This window comes from Ochotona princeps, chromosome 15 (assembly GCF_030435755.1).
Source record: "Ochotona princeps isolate mOchPri1 chromosome 15, mOchPri1.hap1, whole genome shotgun sequence".
Classification (NCBI taxonomy): domain Eukaryota; kingdom Metazoa; phylum Chordata; class Mammalia; order Lagomorpha; family Ochotonidae; genus Ochotona; species Ochotona princeps.
Window position 1 is genome coordinate 14,632,701 of NC_080846.1, and position 12,351 is coordinate 14,645,051.

General features: G+C 43.9%; 1 protein-coding gene across 2 annotated transcripts in view; it reads left to right on the plus strand.

Moving 5' to 3' along the window:
- The window catches only part of GNPTAB (N-acetylglucosamine-1-phosphate transferase subunits alpha and beta), a 72,739-nt gene extending 64,793 nt beyond the window's left edge, over positions 1 to 7,946 (plus strand). For both annotated transcript variants that reach the window (XM_058673345.1, XM_058673346.1), the window contains 3 exons: positions 1,162 to 1,329; positions 4,950 to 5,040; positions 7,762 to 7,946. In XM_058673345.1, coding sequence (XP_058529328.1) covers positions 1,162 to 1,329; positions 4,950 to 5,040; positions 7,762 to 7,839 — 337 coding nt within the window. In that variant the 3' untranslated portion in view covers positions 7,840 to 7,946. The remainder of the gene's footprint in view (positions 1 to 1,161; positions 1,330 to 4,949; positions 5,041 to 7,761) is intronic.
- The last annotated feature ends 4,405 nt before the right edge of the window (positions 7,947 to 12,351 follow it).

The following is a 12,351-nucleotide window of genomic DNA, read 5'->3' on the forward strand; positions in this document are numbered from 1 at the left end:
AGGAGAGAGAGAGAGAGAGACCGGTCTTCCATCTGCTGATTCACTCCCTAAGTGACTGCACCAGCCGAAATGGAAGCAGTCCAAAGCCAGAAGCCAGGAGCTGCTTCTGGATCTCCCGTGTGAATGCAGGGGCAAACACTTGAGCTCCACTGCTGTTCCAGGCACTTTTATGTTTGAAGAAATCAGATTTTACATGTACTGTAATTTTTATACTTCTGTGATCTTATTTCAGTTATTTAATTTGCTTATGTGACCCTTGTAATTCCCATAATCTGGAAGTTAGATCCAGAGATTTTATTTCATTTGAGTTTTTGTTTTTAATTTTGGCAAGTATACTTGAAAAATGTGGTCAGCCTTACCTACCACTTTAATGGACCTTCAGTTCAGTAACTGAAGTAAGTGTAGAAACACAGTTGTGGTCTGCTTTTTGCCAGAAGTCTATAGTTCTGTATTTAAAGGAGCGAAGGGGAGAGAGAATCTTTCATTGACCTGGTCATTCCCCACATGGCCACAGTGGCTCCAGCCGAAACCCAGTGCTTCGTCTGGGTCTCCCATGTGGGTGCGAGGGCCCAAACACCTGAGCCATCTGCTGCTGCCTTCCCGGGCACGTTAACAGGGGTTTGGATTGAAGTAGAGCAGCCTGGGTCTCCAGCCAGCATCCAAGTGTGAAGCTGGCGTTGCAGAGCGTGGCTTTACATGGTCTGACCCTACCACGCTGGCCCCAGAAGTCTAGAATGTTAGTGTTTCATTGGAGAGACATCAAAAAGAATCTGTATAAAACATCACTTCTTTCTTAATTATCTGTGTGCCCAGTCTTCAGAGTGTAGCTATCAGTTCAGAGAATTTCATTTTAGCTACTTACTTTTTTCCCTGATAACAATATATTCCAGTCAATTAATGACATTTTTAAATACTGTCTACACTGTAAATGAAAATCATTAAAGTTACTTCATAGTTAGTAGCTTCTTTAAGGTGTAATCTGCCCTAGTTCCCTTATTTTGTAGGTTAAGATATCTAATAAAACATTTTCTGGACTTTAATTCCCCTAGAGAGAAAAAGAGAGACGAAGCCCATTTAAAATACGTTCAGCGCCTTGTTCTGTTTTTGTTAGCTCAGGACCATGCTATGATAACCAGTAACTCTGGCTTTCTGTTGGTTTAGGAAGTTTGTTTGCCTGAATGACAACATTGACCACAATCATAAAGACGCCCAGACGGTGAAGGCTGTTCTCAGGGACTTCTATGAATCCATGTTTCCCATTCCTTCCCAGTTCGAGCTGCCGAGAGAGTATCGAAACCGCTTCCTTCACATGCATGAGCTACAGGAATGGTAAAATATGATATTTCTCGTATATACATATATACACACACATGCATGTATCTGTGCACATATATTTTAGAGGGATGAAATTTCTTTAATGTGCCATTTGCTGTGTAATTTCATTGTAAAAATAATTGTCATTTTTCTTCAGGTTAATATTTGAAAGATACTTGCCGGTATTTTCAGGATATTTGGAAGAATATGCTCTGCTTGATTTCAGTCCTAGCATTTGCTCGGTCGTCTTACTTTCATTAGGTGTGTGCTGTGGTGTTGATCCCTGCCAGTAGTGAGTGTTTAAGCAGTGAGTACATGCCAAGAGCTTCCGGCAGCTCTGTCATGGGTCCAGTCCATCCTCATTCCATAAAAAGGAGCTAAGGCACATGTCAGAAGTAACGTGCACAAGCTTCTCGGCTTGTGACGGGGGACGCCAGATAAGAACCTGGGTGTCACCTCGCCAGCCTGTCTGAGCGTGCTGGCTGAGCCGTAGTCGTCATTGTCGATGCCAGCAGAGTAGCCACCCTCTTGTCCCCGTGCCTGCTGTGTGCTGGGCAGTCGTGAAAACCGCCTGATCTGCTAACGCCGTAGTGGTGGAGCAGCAGATCCGACCCGGCTCCCAAGCCCTCTGCACATTCTCCTGTATCCCAAAGCTGCTCCTTTTCTTTTTTTTTTTTTTTTAAGATTTATTTATTTTTATTGGAAAGTCAGACATATGGAGAGGAGGAGAGACAAAGAAAATCCTCTGTCCACTGGTTTACTCCCCAGGTGACTGCAGTGGCCGGTGCTGCGGCGATCTGAAGCCGGGAGCCTCTTCGTGGTCTCCCACTCAGGTGCAGGGTCCCAAGGCCTTGGGCCGTCCTCGACTGCTTTCCCAGGCCACAAGCAGGGAGCTGGATGGGAAGCGGGGCTGCCGGGATTAGAACTGGTGCCGCTGTGGGATCCCGGCATGTGCAAGGCGAGGACTTTAGCCACTAGGCTACAGTGTTGGGCCCATAAAGCTGTTTTCTAAGCGTTTCATCTTTTTTTTTTTTAAATACATTTTTATTTTGAATTTTGAATCATGTGGTACAATTTTGTACAGACTGGGATTCACCCCCAAACTCCCACCCCCCCCGACAGTTTTCCCATTTTACTACAATGGTGTAGTCCTTCATAAGAAATCCTAATTCTGTACTGCCTCCATCACCAAAATTTAATTATGATGGTAATTTAATCTTTAGGAATTTGTTTTCCCTCTATCTGCTTCCATGTGCTGCATGCTGGAAATACAGAAGTGAAAGGGGTGTGACACCTCACTTTCAGAGGGAGGCCTGGATCAGGGTTGACATGTGGTACACTGTGTGCGGAAGGAGGGGTCAGTGCTCCTGGTATGTAGAGGAGGAGAGAGCTGATTCAGTTGAGCAAGGAAGACACTTGGACTTGGTTTGGAATGAATTGTGCAAAGAAAGTTCCCAGGTAGGAAAGAGCACGCCTGATGGGAGTACCGCGCACCAAGACACGGAGGTCTAAGGGCCTTGTTAAAGAAGAGGAGTGAAGGGCTGCATCCGTATTAGACTTTTCTTTAGAAAAGAAGCCTCCCCGGGATAGGTTTTATAGGGTGCTTGCCGTGAGCAGATGTCATGGTTTGAAATGGTAACTAATAGTCATGCAGAGGTGGTTCGGGGTGGGACAGAGCTGTGTGGGAGCTGTCAGCACGGAGACGTGTGCTGAACATGTGACTAGGACCAGAAGCAGACCGGGAAGGCGTGGAGCAAGCGGACAGTGGGGCATCCAGGGAGAGCCCTGGCCCGAGAAGGGAAGCTCAGAGGGAACTGGTGAGGCTCGCTGGGACTCTGCATGTGACATAGAGTAAGCATGTTTATTGCCAACACCTACACGGTTCCTGGGACAATGTGTATTACGGAAAAATGCATGGATTTCAAAACTGTTTTGCACCCAGGCAAACTTTACATTTTAATTCTGTTATCTACAAACTTTTTCAAGTACCCTTGTATATATTTTTCTTTGTTACTGAGCCAAAGTTTCAAGACATGCTTCTGTCTGTCCCTTCTCGCTTTCCTTTGGTTGAGGTGTTCCTGTGTGTTAACACTCCAAATCCAGTTTGTGACTAAATTTACCTGCAGGGGCCCTAGGGAATAGGAAAGGAGTGGGTGTGAGGCTCACTCGAGAGGACTTTGGTTTCTGTGTTGTACAGATGCCGTGACTATGGACTAGGCTGTTCTCTGGAGCCCCCTCTGGGCGGGGAGGTTGAGGGCTTTGCTCTTCCCCCTCAGTGGGTTGTGTTGTTCCTGCTAACCCAACAGAGCAGCCCCACCCGCTAGAAGGTACCCTTTTTCTTGTGTCCCTCTTGCATGCGGGTCTGCACTAACTCCTCTGGCCACACTGCAGCAGTCTGGTTGTCCATGAACCCTCGCAGACTGCGTTTCACCTCTGAGTCCACAGTCCCTCCTTGGACTGTAGGAGGTGCTCAGCTGGTGGTCTCTCCATTCTGCTGGGGAAACATGTTCACTGTTGCACAGCCTGTGGCTTCCTGGCTGTTGAAACTGTAACCAGAGGATAAATGCAGTGTGGACCTGCGAGCTGACCGTGTTGATTGTGATCCTCTAAGTAGATGTCGGCAAGTCAGAAGGACATGTGACCTGAGACAGACAGTCACTCCCAGAGAGTCGTGGAATTAGCACAGAGGTCCAAACTGCTGATCATATCTTCTAAACCTTAGAGTTTCAGATTTTCAATCCTCATAATAAATTATAGTTCCCAAATTACAGATGAGGAAACTGTTAAATCCCCTATCTTTATCCCCAGTATCCTGTCATCCACAGGTCCAGAACGACCCTTTTCTTGGATCCTTTCACTCTCACAGCCTAGGACAGCCTCTCGGCTACTTTTTACGACTGGAACAGTCTGGAGTCTGCCTTGCTTGTCCATCCGTCACTCTGATGACCCCTGTGTTGTGTGTACTTGTCCCCTGCCACTTCATCCACCTTCCCTCTGAAGCATTATGTCCCAGCCCCCGGCAGGGTTTCCCAGAGCACTTATAGTTCCTTCCCGGTCCCCTTTGGCACGGCTCCTGTCTGAGGCCCTTGGTCCTGGCTCGAGCAGGTTCTGCAGATCAGCCCCGACTCCTCCCTTCTTCTCAGTTCCTTTCTCAGCTGCACGCTCCTTCCCGCCCCCATAGGCTCAAGGAGGTGGCATCAGCTCTGCACCACTGCCCTCATTGCCTCTGGGTTCCCTCAAGGCTTTCCTTTTGACAGTACGTGTTCCTGTGCGTGTTAAGTGATGTCATGTCACTGCCTAGATAGCTGAACACGTTTCAGAGGGGACTTTATGTTTTTCATCCTGCTCGGTTCACAGGAAGTATTTATCAAGTGGCTGAGTATGCAGATACTCCTGAATAGTTAGAGCTGAAAGCATGGGTGTAAGTGTTAGAAGTGGTTTCCTTTTGAAGTGCTCTATCTTCCCTAGATAACTTCAACTGATTGAAGTCTGACATTTACTGTGGATGTTGTATTAGCATGTTGAAAGTTGGCCAACAGTGCCTGGTATTCGCAGTGCTGTTTTTGTGAAGGCAGGTGTGGAGCATGCGCAGTCCTGAGTGCACACTGAGGCACGTGTCTGTCTTCTCTGAGCAGGAGAGCCTATCGGGACAGGTTGAAGTTCTGGACCCACTGTGTGCTGGCAACACTCATTATATTTACTGTATTCTCCTTTTTTGCTGAACAGGTAAGTTTTCTTATGTTTTGTTTGTTGAAACAGTGTTTTGAGTGCAACCTAATCTAGCCTCGGAACTCATTTTAAAAATGATGTAGATTTGTGATCAGAAAGTTTTGTTTTCTCCTTCTGGCTTTGTAGCTTGATCATGTGTCAGTGTAGCAGCTGCCCTTCATAATATTCAGGCAGCCAACACAATAGCCTCCAGATTAAAATGAAAACTCTGTAAATTAAAAAAAAACTCTAATTTTTTTTAATTACTTATTTTTATTTGAGAGGGAGATTACTGAGTCACTCCCCAAGGCCACGACGGCCAGAGCTGAGCTGAATCGAAGCTGGGAGCCAGAAGCTGCTTCAGGGTCTCCCATATGGGCGCATCCTCTGCTGCTTTCCCAGGCCCTAAACAGGAACCTGGATCAGAAGTGGCGCAGCCAGGACACAAACAGGTGTGCGTATGGAATGCTGGCGCCACAGGGTGAAGGAGTAGTCTGTTGAGCAATTGCATGAGCCTGCCCCAAATCTCTAAATATTTTTAACTAAAAAAAGCTTTCCTAGAATTCTCATCTGATAGTAATTTTTAAATGAGTCTTCCTTTTGCTTAGCATTCTTTGAGTGACTTCAGGGTGTTAACCTAAGACAGCCCACGGTGCTGTGTATAGCTCTACTCCTACTGGTAGTGTCCCAGTTACAATGCCTTTGAATTCCTGAGCTTTCTTCATTCCACTCCCCTTTCTCCTCTCATTGTCAGCCCTCTGCACCTGGGCTTACCTGTACACATGCTACAAATAGTATCCTTCAGGTGAGAGCTCAGAAGTAGCAAGGAGATTTGTGTGGTTAAAAGAAAGGGATCAAGTATCCAGGCATGAAATACTCAGAGGAGAAGGGACTGAAGGAGGGGAACAAGCATCTGGGCCCGCGGGACTTCGGCCAGGCGAGAGACGCCGCTTCTGCCTCTGACTCGAGAGTGGAACTTTCCCAGCTGTCAGAGGAAACAGACAAGGAGTGTACTTGTACCAAGAAGGGACATGGCATGTGTGTGCTGAGCACTTTGGGCTCGTGCCTGGGCTTCCTGCCATAGGCTGGGGGAGATGCGGCCCATGCAGTCAGTGGGTGAAGTCGGATGGCAGCTTCCCGGCATCTTGCCCAGGGATTGCACCCCTTATTCTTGCTAGTGATTGTCATTGGTCTTGGCAGGAAAACAACCTCAAGGAGACAGCGCCTGGATGGAGAACCAGGCTCTTGGGGGTGCTTTGTGGCTCAGTGTCCCGGAGCCTTTGCAAAGGAAGAGGGTGTTAAGCATGGGAGAAAATGTAGCTAGGATTTTTTTTTCTTTGTAGCTAGGATGTTTACCCATAGGTAAACATTTTTTTTGTTTGTTTTTTTGTTTGTATTTTACTTGAGAGAATTAAATAGAGATCTTCCATTTGCTGGTTCATTTTCCACATGGCCACAATGGCCAGAACTGAGAGCCAGAAACTTCTGGTCTCCCACATGGGTACAGAGGTCCAGAAGGCCTTTGGCCATCCTCCACTGCTTTTCAGGCCAGAAGCGTGGATGTAAATTGTAAGTGGAGCATCCAGGCCTGGCACCGTAGCCCAGTGGCTAAGATCCTGGCCTTGCACATGCCAGGATCCCACTGGGCGCCAGTTAGTGTCCCGACAGCCCCACTTCCCATCCAGCCCCATGCTTGTGGCCTGGGAAAGCAGTCGAGGACGGCCGAAGACCCTGGGATCCTCCACCCTCTTGGGAGACCTGAAAGAAATTCCTGGCTCCTGGCTTCGGATCAGCTCAGGTCTGGCCATTGTGGTCACTTGGGGAGTGAATCAACGGATGGAAGAGCTTCCTGTCTCTTCTCCTCATTGTATATCTGACTTTTTTTTTTTTTTAAGATTTATTCATTTTATTACAGCCAGATATACACAGAGGAGGAGAGACAGAGAGGAAGATCTTCCGTCTGATGATTCACTCCCCAAGTGAGCCGCAACGGGCCGGTGCGCGCCGATCCGAAGCCGGGAACCTGGAACCTCTTCCGGGTCTCCCATGCGGGTGCAGTGTCCCAATGCATTGGGCCGTCCTCAACTGCTTTCCCAGGCCACAAGCAGGGAGCTGGATGGGAAGTGGAGCTGCTGGGATTAGAACTGGCGCCCATATGGGATCCCGGGGCTTTCAAGGCGAGGACTTTAGCCTCTAGGCCACGCCGCCGGGCCCTGTATATCTGACTTTGCAATAAAAATAAATAAATTAAAAACAAACTGGACCCAAACTGGTGCCTATATGATATGCGAGCATTGCAGGTTGCTATGCCACCACTCCAAACCCCTTTTTTTGTATTCTTAAAAATTTTATCTTATAAGTATAGACGTTATCGAACCTAGAGATGATATATTAATGGCTAAACAGAGCCAGTATCCTTCAATTTAAAAAATGATGAAAGGACATCTTGAATATATTTGATGATGTCCATGTAAAAATCTTTTGTCATAGGTCTTACAACAATGATGCATGAACCAAAATAATTTTAATCCTCTTGGATGTCTTTGCAGGCATACGTATAGACATTTTGATGTAAAAAAATTTAGTGGTTGGCTTCATCTTGGGGAAGGAAGAATGGTGGGGACTTTTTATCTGCTTCTTACCATGAAAGTCATGGCTGTCAGAAAGAAGTTTGACATATTTACACTCTTTTCATCCACACAGGGAATTGAATTTTATTTTCTGTCTTTCATTGTTTAGCTAATTGCACTTAAGCGGAAGATATTTCCCAGAAGGCGGACACACAAAGAAACTAGTCCTGATCGAATCAGGGTATAGGAGGTCTTCGTTGGAAAATCATCTACCTCAGCATTTACTGAGTATTTTAAAACTTAGCATCACCAAGTTGTCTTCGTGATGTGCGGCTCGGCCAGCTTGGCCTGAAGAAGGAAGAACATCCAGGAGCCTGCCGTCTAGCGGCGCGCGCAGCGCCCACTGCCCAGGAACCCGGCATCCGCCTGCCGCCAGCGCACGCGCTGAGCGACCCGAAGTGGTTTTCCTTTTACAGCGTTTACTCTGGCCCTTTCATCCTTGTGACAAAGAGGTTCCCTGGTGAGCAGTTCTCCTTTCCCACAGCCTCTTGGAAGCTGACTGTGACATGAGAGGCCAGCTTGGGAAGGGTTGTCGGGAAACCCAATCTTTGTATTCCAAAGTTTTTTCCGCTGTAGTTTTGCATTGTTTTTATTTTCTTTCCATTTCCTATTTTTCAAATAAGTAGCTACTAAGTTAACTACATATTCTTGTTTCTGAACAGGGGCTCTAAACGCGTTTTTTTTTTAAGATGTTATTTAAATGATACAATAATATCAGCTGTTGGCAATATCTAAATCAGATTTAATTAAATTTGAGACAGTAATTAGTTTTATACTACTGGCAACTACTGAAGAGCTTGATGACTCTCCTCCAAAATCTTTGTGTTGATTTTCTTCAGCCCCTGTGATACTGTGATTTCGCGTGCAAGCCTAATTTCAAAGGGCTAGAATTAAGTAGCAGTGCTACTTACCAGTTGTAATTATGCTTTGGAAATGTACATATTCTAACAGAAGTGCCTCATTTTACAAATGAGTAGTGCTGATGGTGTTGGCACATTCCAGTGGTGTCTTATTAAATACGTGTCGATTCCAGTAGCTTTCTCTTGCAGTTTCCGGTAGAGCATGGGCCCACAAACTGTTTCTGTAAAAAAAAAGAAGAAAAAAAAAACCAGCCAGTAAATGACGGCAGGTCCAGATGTCTCAGTCACATCTTCTTTTCTGTCGTTCAGTTCGTTGTTTTTGAAAGAACTCTTCAAAAGGTGTAAAAATCCTGTCTGGCTTACAGCTCTGTACAAAAGCAGACCACCGGCCGGATTTGACCCACAGGCCATCACTGGAGGACCGCTGAGAGTGTTTTCACGTGCGGGTGAACCCTCACATCAGCCATCTTTTGTTGTATCATTCTACAGCCGATTTGTGGACATGAGAGTCCTTTTTGAACTCTTGATAGATACTTTAGATCATGATCTCAACAGTATTCTCTCAAAATGGCACACATGTTTTATAAAAAGATACTGAGATGTGAATATTGTGTTTGTGCTGTGACAGTTATGTATTTGAAGAAACTGAAGTCTCATAAAAGTTTTGTCTGATGTTTTCATTTTTAATCTCTAAGTGTTGAATGAATTGAGTCTAGAGTCAGCAGTGTGTCAGGTTCTATAGTGAACACTACTAAAATTAAGTAGAAGGTAAACTTAGGAGAGATGAGTGTTAAATCACGCCAATGAATGTTGCTTGATGGAGGTAGGAGATTGATTCTAGATCGAATTTATATTATAAAAACGTAGGGGCAGATCTAGGTATCCTTGTAAAAGTGAAAAATTTATTCCATCACGATTTAGAGAACTGCATAGTTAGATGTATGATAATTTCTATGATTAGACTCTGCACACTCCTAGAAAGTTTTTACTGTGAATAAAGAAGAGAAATGATAGATAATATCTAATGATGATACAGTGAGTGATGTGTCCCAGGAGGGAGTTTAAGAGGCATCATCCATCATTCTGCACCTGCTAATGTTGGGGCGTTTCATGACCCAGTGAAATGGTGAGTGTCCCAGGGGAGACGGTTCAAAGCGAAACGGGCCAAGGGCACATTTGAACCTACTGCATGAAGTTGGGAGTCTAGAAGTAATTGTTCGAAAAAATCCTAAAGTCTTTGCTTGTCAGATCGTACATGAAAGAGGTAAAATATAGGAATGATTGTGGAGCTGTTGCACAGTTAAGTTGAAGTGTATTTTATTTTCAAATTACCTGGGAGGGGGGTAATGTATGCACAGCAAAAAGGAGTACCCTCAGTCTAAGAGACTATACTCTCTCAGTGATAAGATTATGAGTGTGTTTGATCTCTTTCATGTTCTAACTTCAAAAATCATTTTACTGTGAATATGTTAGTTTTATATCTGGACATGTTGTTAAATTTGAGTTTTAGGTAAACTTATAATGACTTATTAATTAGCCAACCTTGATTCCATTGTAAGAAACTTCATGATGAATTCATTATCCCAAGTCTTGTGATTTTACTTAATTGAATGATTAAAATTTGAAACTCAAGAAATTTCGTTTCAAGTCAGGATGTTGGAAGATGACGTAATCCAATCTTAGATGCTGATGGAGAATAACCCATTTATATCCTTTTTCCTTATTCATTTCTAATCATTTCCTGAGATTTCAAAAAATAATGAAGTGATGTTGGTAGGCCACCAGGTGGAGATATTCAGCTATTCCAAACTGGAGAACTTGAACTTTTCCCAGTCCCCTTAGTCTGGTACACCTTGGATACAATTCCTTTGTTTTGACAAGTGGAGTTAGAGGTGGGAATACAACAGAGAATGAGAAAGCTGTTCTTATAGTACCAGGTGATACTGACCCTGAAGGAAAGGCTCAGGGCAGTGGAGGGGGCTGGCGAGGAAAATGAAGACCTGTAGTGGTCAGGACAGCATTAGCGAGTAGCAGAAAACTGGCAGCTACATGACGCTCTCCTACAGCGACTTAGGGGTAAGAAGCGCTGGTGAAAGGGGGTATTGATGACCTATGCAGTGTCACCTCACCAAGCCATTACTAAAAGTCCTGCTGCTTGCCAAATACTTGGAACTGAATGAGACACCATATGGAAGACAGTGTCTCGGGATAGTGTAGGGGAATGGCCACCAGAAGATCCTATGAAACCAGTCTTTGCCAGCAACTGGCCTTTGGATTAGCAGTCAGCTTTTTCAATCGTTTTTAAGAAATTCTTCCTTAAAAGCCCAACAGTGTCTTACAATATTTGATATATTTTCAGTTCCTACTGTTCAAACTAATAACTGTCTCCAAATCTATGTTTGGTAATGAAATATTCTAATTTTAGTTAAAACATGTATTTTTTGTTATTAAAAATGTCTGACACTGGCTGGCATTCGTGTGTTTGATATTGAGGAAATTGTGTACCAGTGACACAATAAGTACCCATCATACTATAATATTGATAGCTTGTATTTATTGAGTAGCTGCTATTTGCTGTTTAATGCTTTTAAAGAGTTGTTATGCGTTATTTCACTCTTTAAAATTCAGAATACTGTAAGTCTTAAAAAGCTCATTTTGATAGCAGAAAACAAACTGAAGCTTGGAGAAATCAGCTGATTTAACCAAGATCTCACAGTTTGTAAGGAATAGCCCAATTAAATTTTGTATTGAATTTTTAAGTCATCTTTTAAACCATTTTTTAGTTTTTCCTTGAGCATAATACTTCTTTAATTCTTCCTGGAATTCCTTTGTGTAAGTTGTTCACCTAAATCCTGATTCTCTTCTTTCTCGGCCTTTAGTTACACAATATTTCCCAGTTTTCCTTGTTAGAAGGTGTAACTGATTATATGCAATAAGATGTAAACAGAAATGATGTGTGATGCTTCCAGAATGAGCCGTAAAATTCTGGTGCTGTTCCATACACTTTTAAATGTTTAGTTTGTGGGCTAGAGATTGCCTAAGGGCAACCTTGGACACCACCCAGTGAAGATTGTGGAGTAGTTTCCAATAGTTTGAGTCCCTGATTAACTACCTAAATGAAGGCTACCCTTAGGACCTGCTCATTCCCCCAGTGCTGTTGGAGGAGAAATGGCTTCTAAAAAACAAACAAAAACATATCATACGTGCTGGACTTTATTTATTGTAGTAATAGTCTGTCCTAGCTAACTCAAGCTGAATTTTTAAAAAAGTGTATCCAGTTATGTTTAACACATTCTGATTTGCATTTTAAAAGTATATTCAGTTATGAGAGAATCAAGATGGCAGAATAGGATAAGGACATGTTTAAACATGACAGAGAAAGATTAGCCGGTGTGAAGCAGAGACCATGGTGGAAATCTAACATAAGAACCCAGACCTGGAACTTGCTGGAGGGAGTGGCCCAAGTGACTACAAACAAAGAGCCATGTACCAGCCACAATGAGTAAAATCAAACTGTAGACCTGTGGGTGACACAGCTTAGAAACCTGCCCTACAGGGAAGGCTGCTAACCAGAAGTACAATGATCAAGAGAAAAAGAAGAGACAGAGGCACAATGACTATTACTGAAGACTCTCCCGCAAAGGAGCAAAAGCCTTTGCCAACCTCAGAGTTAACTGAGGAAGACATCGAGAAAATGAGGGACACAGAATTCGAAACACTTGTTATGAAACTTCAGTAACAGGAAGCATGTAAAGCAGGAATTCAAGAAATGTGTTACACTGGAAATGAATCAAATGAGAGCTGATGAATCAGAAATGAAGAATACAGTGGAGCAAATG